The 15,888-nt window shown below is 47.1% G+C and overlaps 2 protein-coding genes across 3 annotated transcripts in view; one reads left to right on the forward strand and one right to left on the reverse strand.

Moving 5' to 3' along the window:
- LOC147101641 (uncharacterized) overlaps positions 1 to 1,640 on the forward strand; it is a 28,036-nt gene extending 26,396 nt beyond the window's left edge. Inside the window, exon 9 of the mRNA XM_085965136.1 lies at positions 476 to 1,640. Coding sequence (XP_085821262.1) covers positions 476 to 523 — 48 coding nt within the window. The 3' untranslated portion in view covers positions 524 to 1,640. The remainder of the gene's footprint in view (positions 1 to 475) is intronic.
- A 4,100-nt stretch (positions 1,641 to 5,740) lies between these two features.
- gpsm1b (G protein signaling modulator 1b) overlaps positions 5,741 to 15,888 on the reverse strand; it is a 306,395-nt gene continuing 296,247 nt past the window's right edge. For both annotated transcript variants that reach the window (XM_085965373.1, XM_085965372.1), the window contains 2 exons: positions 12,696 to 12,916; positions 5,741 to 9,253 (listed from right to left, as the gene is read on the reverse strand). In XM_085965373.1, coding sequence (XP_085821499.1) covers positions 9,071 to 9,253; positions 12,696 to 12,916 — 404 coding nt within the window. In that variant the 3' untranslated portion in view covers positions 5,741 to 9,070. The remainder of the gene's footprint in view (positions 9,254 to 12,695; positions 12,917 to 15,888) is intronic.

Consider the following 15,888-nt stretch of genomic DNA (forward strand, 5'->3'; position numbering starts at 1 on the left):
CCAGTGTTTTATAAAGGTTTAGCATCACTTCCTGGCTTTTGTACTCTATGCCTCTATTAATAAAGCCAAGGATCCCGTATGCTTTTTTAACAGCCTTCTCAACTTGTCCTGCCACCTTCAAAGATCTGTGTACGTCCACCCCCAGGTCTCTCTGTTCCTGCACCCACTTATTAATTCCCCTTCCTTCAGAATTTTAAAGTAAATTTTAAGTTTAACATTCAGTGAAACAATTTAACCTCGGTTTGACAGCAGAAAGTACCAGTTGATGTCTGCTTTAGCCCACAGTTTCTCTGTTGGGAATGAGGGGAGAAAACCCTCCTCAGTTCTTGCCACAATCTAAGGGCAGTTTTCCAATCCCTGTGCCACAATCTGAACAAGGAGCTCTCTACTGAAGGAAGGCAGCCGCTGTCTGTAAGCGTGAGCCCAAATAGCTGTTTGTTCATTATTGTATGTGTGTGCCACTTGTTTCCTCTAGATTGCCCCGTCTCTGGGATTCTTCGATGCTCTGCAGTCTAACACTTGAGCGAGAGGAGCAGTAACGGAGCAGGAGAAGTGGACTGATCTCAGCAGAGTCCAAAGACACATCTCATAAATATAACAATCACAACCAGAGTGTTCGACTACAACCTGATCATGTTTGGGAGGCGATTGCTGTATTTTTATACACAGATACTTTTATTTTTTTGAAAGAATCCTATACCTTTTTTGCGATTGAGTGCGGGGGGCGTGGAAGAACAAAGTCAGTTCTGTTGAGTAATCTCAGTGCCTATCAGTGATTGCTTTGCAAATGATATTATGGTGGTGAAATCAGGCACCTGATTCTGTCCTTGCTGAATGTCGCCAGCTCTTCTAGTAAGTGTGGCCACACTGTGCCCTGATGGTGCGTACAGTCTGCAGATTCCTTCTTACATAGTGTGCAGTATTTTGCTGTGTTTGACTGCCGTGCTAATGCTTTATTATTCTGATGAGGGGACTAAGAAAGGGGGCTTTTTTTGTGTGTGTTTCCTCCCCTTTTTCTTCTCGCCTGCTGGAGATCTGGCGGGGGGGGGGGGTGGTGAAGAACAGGTGGGCACTGCCAATACTGCTGTTCGCCACCTGCCAGCTGGTGAGCAAGAGGGCCCAGTCCATCTGCTCCACCTCCCCCCCCCCCCCCCCCCCCCCCCAATTGCACGGTGTCTCTGCGTTAGGAACTCAGTGAGTGATGACACCTGGACCTAGGGGCTGCCCCACCGCACGATCCCCGCGAACAGCAGCTGCTCCGAAAGGCGCAGCCAGCTGGAGTTGGCATGAGGATCGTTGTGACCCCCCCCCCCCTCCTTCGCGGGGCTGACCCCCCTTCGCGGGACTGCCCCACCAACTCCCGTGACGGCCCCCGCCCCCCCCCCCATTTCACGGATTTGTTCTACAGCCAGACGCTCTCTGCTTGGAGCCTAATTTTGAATAAGGAAAGGAATCCGATAAATCCTCTTTCTAATAGTGGGTTGCCTTTTGATGAGGTTGTTGTACATTTTTCTAGCACAGCATTTGCAGGAACGAGAGGTTATCAGAGTGAAAATGATGCCGATGATCTGAGTTTCTGTATTTGTATTTTCTTGTAAGATTCAAGATAAAAATGACCAAAAAGGTGATATTGCAATCAATGTGTTAGTGTTGCAGAAATTGCTTGGCATTATTTAAGTACTTGGGAGTTAAAATATCCTATTACATGTGAAACATACTGACCAAATGCCCCTTTTGTAGTATTTGTACTCCAGCCTAGGTTTTGTGCCCCAAGGGTGTTTCTTAAATTTTTTTAATTCATTTTTATGGGATGTGGGCATCGCTGGCAAGGCCAGCATTTATTGCCCATCCCTAATTGCCCTCGAGAAGGTGGTGGTGAGCCGCCTTCTTGAACCGCTGCAGTCCGTGTGGTGAAGGTGCTCCCACAGTGCTGTTACCGAGGGAGTTCCAGGATTTTGACCCAGCGACGATGACGGAACGGCCGATATATTTCCAAGTCAGGATGGTGTGTGACTTGGAGGTGGTGGTGTTCCCAGGCGCCTGCTGCCCTTGTCCTTCTAGGTGTAAGAGGTGGCGGGTTTGGAAGGTGCTGCCGAAGAAGCCTTGGCGAGTTGCAGCAGTGCATCTTGTAGATGGTACAGAACTTGTTTCAGTGGGCAGTAGAAGTGGCTTGCTTGCGTAGTTCAAATTTGTGACATTGAGCTGGGGGTCAAGTGTTCTCAGGGCAATGACGACAAGGCCACATTCTTGCTTCGTTGCAATTTGTATTTTAAACAGCTGAGAGTGGCTTGCTCGAGCAGCTCCGAGGGCGTTGAGTCAACCACGGGCTGTGGGACTGGAGCTACACCAGACCTGAGGGACATTAGAATCTTACAGCGCAGAAGGCACCCATTCAGCCCATCGCACCCCGTGCCGGCTCTTTGAAAGAACGGTCCAATTAGCCCGACTCCCTCCCCAAAATTCTTCCTGTTAAAGTATTTATCCAATAACCTTTTGAAAGTTACTATTGAATCTGCATCCAGCACCCTTTCAGGCAGGGACGGTGTCCCGATACAAGTTCTTATTTTGGGAAGGAGGAGATGAACCACATGTTAAATAAAAACAGAAAATGCTGGAAATACTCAGCGGATCAGGCAGCATCTGTGGAGAGAGAAACAGAGTTAACGTTTCAGGTCGATGACCCTTCGTCAGAACTGGAAAAAGTTGGAGATAGAACAGGTTTTTAAGCAAGTGTAGGGGCAGGAAAGGGGGGAATGAACAAAAAGGAAGGTCTGTGATAGGGTGAAAGGGAGGAGAGATTAAAAGACAAAAGGGATGATGGTGCAAGGCGAGAGGAAATAGTAATGGGACAAGTTAAGAAACAAAAGATGAGTCTAGATGAAGTGTAAATGGCAATGGCAGAATGATCAACAGCTGCCATGTGAGAGGAAAAAAACTCCTATGTATAAATGATGCTGTGATTCGAGCCATGTGTTTACAGGGAAATGGGGGGCGGGGGGGGAAGGAAGTATTTTTCACAGACAACAACGTGGTTAGACTGCGGAACTCGCTACCACAGGGAGTAGTTGAGGCAAGTAGTATAGATTTAAGGGTAAGCTAGATAAACACACGAGGGAGAAAGGAATAGAAGAATATGCTGATTGGGTGGGATGAAGTAGGGTGGGAGGAGGCTCGTGTGGAGCATAAACACCGGCATGGGCCGAATGGCCTGTTTCTGTGCTGTAAATACTTTGTAATCGGAGCGACAGGCAGGGAAATCGGGAGCCCAGTCAATCTGGGCCAGCTGCCCACGAACCTGAGCAGTCCGATTAAGAGCAGAACCGTACAGCAGTTTGCACATCTGCACTGGTGGGGAATATGGGACACAATACGGGGGAGGAAAATAAAAGTGAATTCAGCTTCTGCACCAGAGGGGAATACTTCAGGATAAGAGGCAAGTTGCTGCGTGAATGGCTGACTGCAACCTCAGTGGTTTGACAGCATCTCAGGTCAAAGTGCCCCTGAAACATGAAGCGAGGCGGTCGGTGGCTCTCTGTATGGGGAATTGGCCTCTCACCTGGTGTGCCGCAACCTGAAGCCTCATTATTACTGTCTCTCAAAGGGAAGAAATTCCCCATTTACTGGGCATGGTCTGTCCCTGTGAGGGGTTTGAGGTGCTGCTGTTTATTGCACATTCTCTTGCCTATGTTGTTCTGCTCACTGGCAGTGTTGCATAGAATGTACAGCACAGAAACAGGCCATTTAACCCAACTGGTCTATGTTTATGCTCCACTCGAGCCTCCTCCCACCCCTCTTCACCTCACCCCATCAGCAGATCCTTCTATTCCTTCCTCCTGCGTTTATCTTGCTTCCCTGTAAATGCATCAAATAGAAAGTAAATCAATCACATAAATCTGTATATGTTTGAAAACTGTTTGTTGGAATCCCTCTCCAGCCTGTTATCAGGGAGGCAACAACATTATCAGGACAGGCCTGTTGCTAAACTCCCTTTGCACAACAACTTGAGTTTTTAAGTTGTAAATTTCCTAACGATTTTGTGCTCGTGTTGAAGGTGATTGGATGTTGCTAAGTAACCAACTTGATGCGAGTGATTGGCAGATGAAGACTGAAGTGATGCAACAGCAACTTGTAGTAAAACGTCCCAAGGCGCTGCACGGGAGAGCAATCAGACAAAAACTGACACCGAGCCACAGAAGGGAATATTAGGACAGGTGACCAAAAGCTTGGACGAAAAGGTAGGTTTTAAGAGTGTCTTAAAGGTAGAGAGGCGGAGAGGTTTAGGGAGGGAATTCCGGAGCTTAGGGCCCCGGCAGCTGAAGGCACGGCTGCCGATGGTGTGGGGGGTGGGGACGAAGGAAATCGGGGTTGCGCAAGAAGCCTTGAATTGGAGGAGCGCCGCTATCTCGGCGGGTTGTAGGGCTGGGGGAGGTTACAGTGATAGGGAGGGGGTGAGGCCACAGAGGGATTTGATCGATCAGGCATATGCCATAAGCGAGACCTGCGACAGTGGAACTGGAGTATTAGCTCCATTGACTGGAGCCTGTGTGACATCAGGTACCTCAGCACAGACGGGGAGTCGAAGCTGGGATCTTTCTGGTCTGTATGGGCATACTGGGCTGTGCATTTTCCACTGGGCCCTAGGAACTGCTCTCTGCTCACAGCAGTTTAATAATTTAAGTGGCCTTGCATCCTTGGAAGAGTTTTTAAAACTTGTGTTTGTTCTGACTTCTCTCTCCTCATTTCCAGTAATATTTTGGTCTTTAAAGCAGAAGTTGATGCTATTTGTTGAGATGACTCCCAAAACATCAGTTGATTGCTGTCTGGTGTGGGGCTATAAAGAACCACTTTCCAGAACAGGGTGCCCTTTCAGCTAGCACAAAAGCAAAATACTGCGGATGCTGGAAATCTGAAATACAAACAGAAAATGCTGGAAATACTCCGGTCAGGCAGCGTCTGTGGAGAGAGAAACAGCCAACATTTCAGCTCAATGTCCTTTTGTCAGACACCAGTTCTGATGAAAGGTCATTGACCTGAAACGTTAACTCTGTTTCTCTTTAAATGGAGTTTGGATTCAGTTTGTGACAAACATATACAGCGCCTTTCATAACCTCAGGACGTCCCAAAGCGCTTTACAGCCAATGAAGTACTTTTTGAAGTGTGGTCACTGTTGTAAGGAAGGGAAATGCGGCAGCCAATTTGTGCACAGCAAGCTCCCACAAACAGCAACATGATAATGACCAGATAATCTGTTTTAGTGATGTTGATGAGGGAGAAATATTGGCCCCAGGACACCGGGGAGAACTCCTCTGCTCTTCTTCGAATAGTGCCCATGGGATCTTTTATGTCCACCTGAGAGGGCAGACGGGGCCTCGGTTTAACATCTCATCCCAAAGACAGCACTTCAGACAGTGCAGCACTCCCTCAGCACTGCACTAGAGTGTCAGCCTGGTCTCTGGATATATATACAACCTCAAGGTGTGGCCCAGGCTGAGGTTTGGGGTGTGGTGCATAGAGAACTAGTAAAAGGGAGGAGAGCGTGAAAATGAGCACAGAAATCACTGATGAATACTGGAAGACATTTACTGGATACAGGCATCAATAATATCGAAAAGACTTGCATTTCTATAGCGCCTTTCACGACCAGCAGACGTCTCAAAGTGCTTTACAGAGGTACTTTATTTTTTTGAAGTGTAGTCACTGTTGGAATGTAGGAAGCCCAATGTAGACCCAACAAAACAGCTGGTGCACAATTAGTATTTTTATTACAAGCTTGTGTAAAATTTAATACATTGCAGTTTCATTCGATTTACATCTTTTAGGTAAAATGAGCCCGTCTTATTTACAAGAACAGTACGGATTTTCAAATCTCTTTTAAAATAAAAAAAAAAAGCATTATGTACTGGCAGTGTTTGGAAAAATTGTACTAGAAAGGGGTTCAAGAGACAGCAGCAGATACAACAGGGAACAGCAGTTAAATCGCCCCAAGAACTACAAGAGCATTTTTATTTACACCAAAATAAAAATTAAATAAGTCCCCCAGGGTTTGTTTCTTTCAAGCCAGAGCAAAGAATTCGCCTGTAGCTTGTACTTCTCTGTCGATCCGCTCTCCAGCACCCTGGTGTACCGGGCGTCATCCTGTTTTTTTTTTTAAACACAGTTATGTGGATAGAAAACGCTAACATGTTACAAAAATCTGTAAAGGGACTTTTCTACCAAAGGAGTCATTTATGTCACTCTCTTTTCGTGTTTTAAAGACAACGGGGGAAATATTCAGTTGTTTGCGCCTCCCGTTAGTGCCTTAAGAGGGCACCAATGGGGCGCAAAGCATCTAGCGCCCGGGCGTTGCAATGTTTGCGCCGCTCGCGAAATTAACTAGACATTTTGCGGCAGCGCTAAACACTACCGCCACGATCTCCTGCGCCGGCAGATCGTGACGTCAGTCGAGTGCGCAACGCCCCGGGCCGGATATTGAGTGGCGCCCCCTGCCTTACCGCCTGCCACTAGCAACAACAGGTTGAGGGGAGCGTTTTGCAGTCAGGGACTGGGAGAGCGCTATTTAAAGGCGACCGCTTCCTGCCTTTTTTTGTTGGTGACATTTTTGCACCACGCATTCTGAGAGACTGACTTCTCTCAACGCTGTGTGAATGAGTTTTGGGTACTGAGCAGCACTTTGCAGGTTCATTTTGATTTGCTCTTCCTTGTTTCGCCAGCGCTCTGAGGTAGCGCCTCGCTCCTCGGCATTTGCGCCTTAAGACAGGTGTGAAGCGCCTGATTTAGCACTTCAATCACCTCCAGGGGCGATAAAAGCCAAGTTTGCCGTCGAAGGCGCTCAACTTTGCGCGCGGCCGATAATGGCGCCCCAAATGGGGCGATACTGATTTTTTCCCCCCAATGTCTGTTGCAGGTTCAGGTTGTGTCGCCGGACTGCACGCACACAGTTAAGTCTTCCTCCAAAATACATGCATACACTCTGCAGAAATAACTGAAGCTGTTAGAAAGACGTAAAAGGACTTGTATTTATACAGCACCTTTCATAACCTCAGGACGTCCCAAAGCACTTCGCAACCAATTGAGTACTTTTGAAGGGAAGTCACTGTTGTGATGTAGGAAACGCAGCAACCAATTTGCGCACAGCAAGCTCCCACAGACAGCAAGGTGATCATCTGTTTTTAGTGAGGTTGGTTGAGTGATAAAGGTTGGCCATGACACCAGGGAGAGCACCTTCGCTGTTCTTCGAAATAGTGTCATGGGATCTTTTACGTCCCCCTGAGGGGGCACACGGGACCTCAATCCAGGACATAACAAAATGACTAACCTAAGTTTATTTGAGAAAATGTGATTTTTTTAAAAATATACAAAGCAACTGTATTAGAAATATAACATGGAAACTTTATTACTTCACTGAAGCCTTAAAGAATTATACAGTAAATTATTGAGGGATCTCTGCATTCGAACTGCTTGTAAGAGATTGGGAACTGGTGCAGGCTTATGCAGGAAGACACTATCTTTAATGCAAGGAGTGACGGTAAGTTTGGGAGAAAGGAGTTGGAAAGCTGACTCTGAAAACAACAGCATGTGTAACTCTACAGGCCACAGATTTATCACTTAATTTTCTCTCTCACTAGGGGGTCTGGTGTTGGAAAAATCCAAGGAGTCGCTGTGCTTAAAGAGCACGCAAGAATTTGAGAATTGCATTAGAATACTTCCCTTATGGTTCTTGATTACATTCACATTCTAAAACAAAAAAAAATTGTTTCTGTATAAAGATAAAAGTAATACATTATTAAACATTGAATGCAAACCATTACCTTTCAAGTATGTTTAGCGATGTTTAACATTTAAAGACGCACACATTGCTGTGCAGTGGGTTGGAGCATCGATATGCCTGTATGAGGCTTCTTATTCCACTAATTTTAACTGTGACATTAACCTGTTTATTTTAAACGCCTCTGTTACAGAAGGAATTCCATATAAACTCTAAGCAGTTGCACGCCAGCATCCCACTGCGTAGTTTCAAGGTCACAAATGTTCATTTCCATTAGTATTATATTCTTTATTCCCCCCTTTTATTGCATGTAGAAACCCTTCAGTTAAACTTAATGTCCCTTTTTAATTAAAAAAAAAAGTTCTCCGATGTAATCCTCGGGCTCTGCTGTACCATTAATGAACGGGTCACCTCGAGTCTCTGGACGGAATCGGCCAGACATCCAGATTACTCCAGTACAAAGTCTGCGGCGCTGTCAGTGTCCACATCTTTTGGGATTGATCCACGTGAGATATGGCTCTATACATCAACCTGTACATATCTGCAGTTTGGCCTTTTGTTACGAGTAAGAGATAGTGCCCCCGCCCCACCACTGGTGTAAGATACCGCACACAATCCAGGAGCTAAAAAGGGCTGCACTCTTCCCCAAATATTGCCACAATGTTTGATCGATTTAACTTTATTTATACATTTAAATATTAAATCTCTGTCTCTGATACTTCAGCATAGAGAAATTAATGGCAACCAGACCCATTGAACAAGAGTAAACAATATATTCTCCTAACATTGCACTGTGAATGGTCAAAGCAAAGGAAATTAATTCATCTTGAACTGTCTCTAGTGTTTGTGCATGTCAAATGTGTGTTGGGGGCGGGTGTGTGTGTAATGTTACCTGGAACACGTTTGTCTGTACATGGGTATCTGTGTGTGACTATAGACCCACATTTTCTATAGTACCAGCGGTTTTACATTCATTCAATGCCATTACTTTACACAATAACCTAAGGCTGTGCTTGTATCTTTCCATCTCCCATAGATTGACAACTCTCGTACCATTTAAAAAAAAAAACATAAATGCTCCTATTTTGGCTTGTTGAGCGTGAGGGGGTTTTAAGTTTAAAAAAAAACCAAAATCACCTCCTTGGCAACTCTCTTAAGCTGCGTGGTCATCTAGGTTCGTGTGCTAATCTCGCTGGGGTAGTTTGGACAGCTTTCGGCCTGGGCTGCTGCTCACAGTGTTAGCAGGGGCACTGATCCACACACAGTTAGTCCAGCTTGTTTACAAGTCAGTCGGCCAAGCAGTGCTCAGCTGGAGCCCGGCCTGCTCGGTTCCAGCCCTTCACGGTTCGACGGAAGGTCGACTCTCTGCTCGTCCATCCGCTTGGCCTGCACACGCTGGATCAGGCTGAAGAAGTCCTCGTCGGGGACGGTGGGTCCTCTCGGCGCCGGGCTGGGAGGGGCACATCTCTGGTCATCGATCCTGGACGACTGCGGGAGAGAAGGAATCACTTGAATCACCAGACACTAATGCACTTGGGAATCAGGGAGCCGCTTTGTAACGGGGTCAAAACTGGACAGAGGTAGAGTAATGGTAGGATGGGGTGACATCAGGACGGGGGTTGATGGAGGGATGAGGTAGAGGAAGAGATTGAGTGGGAGGGAGAAGTGCATAGGAACAGGAGGAGGTCATTCAATCAGATCATGGTTGAGCCTGTTCAGTCATTCAATTAGATCACGCTTGATCTGTATCTTAACTCTTTACACTTGCCTATCAAAAATCTATCAACCTCAGTTTTGACATTTTTAATTGACCCTCAGCCTCAATAGCTTTTTTGTTTGGGGGTGGGGGGAGGAGATTTCCACTACCCTTTGTGTGAAGAAGTGCTTTCTGACATCACCCCCGAATGGCCCAGCTCCAATTTTAAGGTTATGCCTTAAAAGGGCCAAAGTGGGGTGGGGGGGAGAAAGGGGGCGGAGGGAGGGGAAAGAGATTTGATCCCATATTCACACCTGTACTGAGGCAGCTGATCTCAGATGAGGCAGTAATAGAGGTGACCACAATCAGTCTTGCTGCCGCAGTGTTAGGAAGGGGGGGGGGGGGGGGAGGAAATTCAGCTACAATTTGTGCTCCTGGTCACTACACCCTGCAGGGTCTTGTGGAAGTCTGCGAGCGGCGATCAGCAACATGCAATAACCCCCAAGGGCGGAGGGGGGATTTGATGAGGCTTGTAATGTCCTTACTGCAGGTTAATACTGAATCAATCGTAAGTTGATCACTGGGAAGGTCTGCGCCCAATAAAAAATATTTTAAAATGTATTTGTGGGATGTGGGCGTCGCTGGCAAGGCCGGCATTTATTGCCCGTCCCTAGTTGCCCTGAGCAGCTGGTGACGTAACAGAGTGGCCGATGGAACGTTGGCGTGGGACTGGAGTCACATATAGGCCCAGACCTGGTAATGACAGGTTTCCTTCCCTAATGCGTGAACCAGTTGGGTTTTTAACGACAATCCGACAGCTTCATGGTCAGTTTTACTAAGACCTGCTTTTTATTTCCAGATTTTAATTTTAAACTGAATTCACATTCGCAAACGGCCATGGTGGGATTTGAACTCTCACTCCCCGGATTGTTAGCTTTTACACAAAATATGATACAGCACAGAAGGAGGCCATTTGGCCGATCGTACCTGTGCTGGCTCTTTGATAGAGCTCTCCAATTAGTCCCACTCCCCCGCTCGTTCCCTGTACGTTTTTTTTCCCCATTTCCTTTGAAAATTCCTATTGAATCTGCTTCCACCACCCTTTCAGGCAGCACATTCCAGATCACAATAATTCGCTGCGTAAAAAAATGTTTAATCTCGCCTCTGGTTCTTTTGCCAATCACCATAAATCTGTGTCCTCTGGTTACCGACCCTTCTGCCACAGGAAACAGTTTCTCCTTATTTATCCTATCAAGACTGTTCATGTTAATCTCCTCTTAACCTTCTCTGCTCTAAGGAGACCAACCCCAGCTTCTCCAGTCTCTCCACATAACTGAAGTCCCTCATCCCTGGTACCATTCTAGTAAATCTCCTCTGCACCCTCTCCAAGGCCTTGACATCCTTCCTAAAGTGTGGTGCCCAGAATTGAACACAATACTCCAGCTGAGGCCTAACCAGTGTTTTAGAAAGGTTTAGCATCACTTCCTTGCTTTTGTACTCTATGGGCAGGATTTTCATTGGGCCGTGGAGTCGGGATTGGAGGCGTGTGGGGGGTTAAAATCCCGAAATCAGGGGTCATGACCCCATCCCAAACCCGCCTCCATGCCAGTTTCAAAGGAGGCAGGTACCCGCACCGCACTGGGAACCGCCTACGCGAGGCGGGAAGGGATTAGTGCCAATTAACTGCCTGTTACCAGGTAGTTAACGGGCAGTTTTTAGCCTAATCCCTATTTTTAAGGTTGAAGTGTGGGATTCCCGACGGCTCCAAACCACGCCAAGTTACAGGAGGCGGGCCGTCGGGTTGAAGGTCTTGGAGGGGTCGAGATATCGGTTCAGGTGAGTGATGTGTGCATGAGTGCAAAGGTAAGTGTGTTTGGTGTGTCTAAAGTGATTAAAGAAGTTTAAATGACCTTTTCAGCCTTCCTTTAGGTCTCGGAGTCCCTCATCTCACCGGCACAGAAAGCAGAATGGCTGCGAACTGTCAAGTGACAGCCTTCAGCTTACTGTGCAGGAGAGATTTCTAACTGAGTCTGTGGAGAAGGACTCAGGTGGCATAGTGGTTAGCACTGTTGTCTCACAGCGCCAGGGACCCGAGTTCGAATCCAGCCTCGGGCGACTGTCTGTGTGGAGTTTGCACATTCTCCCTGTGTTTGCGTGGGTTTCCTCCGGGCGCTCCGGTTTCCTCCCACAGTCCAAAGATGTGCGGGTTAGGTTGATTGGCTATGATAAATTGACCCTTAGTGTTAGGGGGATTAAATACGTGGGGTTACGGGGATAGGGTGGGATATGTGTTGGTGCAGGGGTTACGGGGATCGGGTGGGATATGTGTCGGTGCAGGCTCGATGGGCCGAAATGGCCTCTATCTGCACTGTGGGGTTTCTGTGATCTGTGAGAAGTAAGACAAACTCAGGTTAGAAGTAAGACTGTCAGTGTTTGACAGCTTCAGACAGCTGTGAAACGCTGATATTTCAGTCTGTGACGTCACATGTTGCCGGGTGGCCCTTAATTGGCCTGCTGAGCCGCTGGGTGGGCTCAACAAGGTCAATCAAGTTAAAATCGCGTGGATTGGCCGCATCTCGATGGAGGCGGGACTACAACCCCGAAAGTTGTAGTCCCGCCTCCAACCCGACTCCTGAATGAAAATCCTGCCCAATGTCTCTATTAATAAAGCCAAGGATCCTGTATGCTTTTTTAACAGCCTTCTCAACTTGTCCTGCCACCTTCAAAGATTTATGTACATACACCCCCAGGTCTCTCTGTTCCTGCACCCCCTTTAAAATTGTACCATTTTGTTCATATTGCCTCTCCTCATTTTTCCGATCAAAATGTATCACTTCACACGTCTCGGTATTAAATTTCACCAGTCTGCCCATGTCCTCCTGAAGTCTGTTACTACCCTTCCCATTATTTCCGAGTTTTGTGTCCTCTGCAAACTTTGAAATTATGCCCCGTATACCCCCGGGTCCAGATCATTAATATATATCAAAAAAAGCAGTGGTCCTAATACCAATTCTAGGGGAACACCACTGTACATTTCCCATCAGTCTGAAACACAACCATTCACCACTACTCTCTGCTTTCTGTCCCTTAGCCAATTTTGTGTCCACGTTGCCACTGTCCCTTTAATCCTTTAATTTTAGTATATTCATGCACGTGATATACTGCCGATTTTTTTTTTTTAAATCGTACTTTTTCCTAACATCTTTACTGAGACATACTCCTCACAGCTCCTACCTGACATTTCATTAACATGTTGAAAAACTCATCTCCGGGCTCCTGAGGATCTCCATCAGGTCGCAGATGTCCCATCACCACCTGGCTATTGTTATGCGTGATCCTCAGTCCAGGCAGATTGCCCACATTGGCTCGCTGGTCGTCTAACCTCCGACTCTGAGAACTCGCTATCAAGTCGAAAAACTCCTCCGTCTGCGGGGATGCAATGAGCGCAGCCTGAGCTACAGGGGGGGCGAGAGAAAGAGGGAAGAGTTGTTATCGGTGTCGAGACGCCAGCAGTCTGTATCGGTTGTTAAAGCTACACATCATTGATTCAACAAAGATAAGACGGAGGAACGAACTTGCATTTATAAAGCTGCCTTCCACGTCCTCGGGACATTCTAGAGTTAATTAATTATTTCTTAAGTGTGGTCACTGCCGTTTTTGCAGCCACACGCACGGGCCGGTTTGTGCACAGCAGGGCCCCACAAACAGCAACTGACTGCTTAACCTGTTCTGGTGCTGTTCGCCGAGGAGTGTATGCTGACCAGGACCTCTTTCAGTGCCGTCTCTCGGATGAGACGTTAAACCGAGGCCTCGTCTGCTCTCTCAGGTGGATGTAAAAGATCCTGTGGCACTATTGCAAAGAGAGCAGGGGAGTTCTCCCCGGTGTCCCGGGGCCAATATTTATCCCTCAACCAATATCACAAAAAAAAAATGATCTGGTCATTATCACATTGCTGTTTATGGGAGCTTGCTGTGTGCAAATTGGCTGCCGCGTTTCCTACATTACAGCCAATGAAGTACTTTTGAAGCGCAGTCACTGTTGTAAAGCGCTTTGGGACGTACTGAGGTCATGAAAGGCACTATAGAAATGCAAGTCTTTCTTTTTTTTCTTGTTCTGTAGTAAGCTTATAGTGGTGGCCAACATGGTGACATGGTTTGACCGTCAATGACCCAACCACGTACTGAGCCGAGGTTTGAATGGATTAATTAAACCTATCTGCTGTTCCTTAACACAAATCACATCTCTCCTGACAGCATTCCAAACTGCTTGAACTACATTTATTCCCGGTATTAATTAATTCCTGTATAGGGTGAGAAACTATTAAATGTTGGTGTTCAGAGAGATTTAGGTGTCCTTGTGCAGGAAACACAAAGTTAGCATACAGGTACAGCAAGCAATAAGGAACGCAAATGGCATGTTGGCCTTTATTGCAAGGGGGTTGGAGTATAAGAGTAAGGAGGTCTTAGTACAATTGTACAGGGCTCTGGTGAGACCGCACCTGGAGTACTGGGCACAGTTTTGGTCTCCTTATCTGAGGAAGGACATACTTGCCTTAGAGGCGGTGCAACGAAGGTTTACTAGATTGATCCCTGGGATGAGAGGGTTGTCCTATGTGGAGAGATTGAGTAGACTGGGCCGATACTCTCTGGCATTCAGAAGAATGAGAGGTGATCTCATTGAAACATAAGATTCTGAGGGGGATTGACAGGGTAGATGCTGAGAGGTTGTTTCCTCTTGCTGGAGAATCTAGAATCAGGGGTCACAGTCTCAGGATAGGGCATTTAGGACTGAGAGGAGGAGGAATTTCTTCACTCAGAGGGTGGTGAATCTTTGGAATTCTCTGCCCCAAAGGGCTGTGGATGCTCAGTCGTTGAGTATATTCAAGGCTGAGATAGATAGACTTTTGGACTCAATGGGGAATCAAGGGATATGGAGATCGGGCGGGAAAGTGGAGTTGAGGTCGAAGATCAGCCATGATCTTATTGAATGGCGGAGCAGGCTCGAGGGGCCGTATGGCCGACTCCTGCTCCTAGTTCTTGTGTTCACTTTCCAATTTTGCTCCTTACACGTGTAGTGCTTTAGTGGTCCTTGTCTAGGGAGATCCGGAGTATAAACAATTTTTTCCTCAGCCATAACTCGCGAACTGTTTCATACAACAGATTTCACTTCACAGGAGTTATGAAATACATCAGTAGCAACACAGATATTAGTGAAACGTCGGATCTGTAGACGCCATGCAATTTTGTATCTGAGCAACCGCTTTCCTTTAAAGCTCATTTCCTGCCCTCTTGCAGCCACTGTCTGTGGAGAGAATGGCTGGGGACCCACCCTGATGCCTCTGCTTATATACCTCTATCAGGCCACTGAGAGACGTGTGCAACATCTCCAGGGACCAAACCTCTGAAGCAGAAGCCCCCAACCAACCTATAAATACTCCTAGTTAAAACAGCTCTCAATGGAAAAAATCATGCCACCTCAAAATTAGCCCCTCACTCACACAGTGGGCTCTAATTTCCAAGGCCCTTGGAAGCGGGAGCGGTGGGAAAATTGCAGAATCGGGGGGCAGGAACCCATCCCGCCCCCAACCCGCCTCCGTGCCAATGTCCCAAGAGGCGGGTATCCAGCCTGTGCTGGGAGCCGCCTCCCCGAGGCGGGAAGGGGATTAGTGCCAATTAACTGCCTGTTAACGGGTAGTTTTTTGCCTAATCCCTATTTTTAGCCCTGAAGTATGTGCTTCCCGACGGCTCCGAACCAGGCCAAGTTAGCGAGGCGGACCGTCGGTCTGCAGGGGTTGGAGGGGTCGAGATGTCCATTGTGCAAGTGAATGATGGGTGCATGTGTGCAGAGGTAAGTGTAAAGTCTTTTAATAAGCTTTACTTACCTTTACTTTCTCCTGCAGGCTTCCTTCCTTCAGTTCTCGGGAGTCCCTCAGCTCACCGGCACAGAAAGCAGAATGGCCGCTGAACTGTCAAAAGCTGCAGCCTCTGCTTTCTGGTCTGGAGAGATCTCTAACTGAGTCTGAGTAGAAGGACTCAAGTTAGAAGACAGATTGTCAGTGTTTGACAGCTTCACAGAGCTGTCAAAAGCTCTTGACAGATGAAATGTCACCAGGTGTCCCTTAATTGGCCTGCTGAGCCCGCTGGGCAGGCTTAAGGTCAATCAAGGGAAAATAGCGTGGGTTGGCCACAAGTCGATGAAGGCGGGACTACAACCCAAAAAGTGGGAGTCCCGCCTCCATCACGTCCCCATTGACAAAATCCAGCCCAGTGTGTCTGTGTCACAGATTCATAAATTAACCATATTGGTTATGCCATACTTAAACTCTGCTGAGCATGTGTAAGATCTGGCATTCGCCAGTGAGTGTATTTGACTTTTTAATATTTTGCTTCAGAACAGACCAGACCAAGGATACTGGCCGCCCCTAAA

The sequence above is a fragment of the Somniosus microcephalus genome, chromosome 23 (assembly GCF_052327205.1).
Source record: "Somniosus microcephalus isolate GS21.2 chromosome 23, FLI_Smic_1.0, whole genome shotgun sequence".
Lineage (NCBI taxonomy): Eukaryota > Metazoa > Chordata > Chondrichthyes > Squaliformes > Somniosidae > Somniosus > Somniosus microcephalus.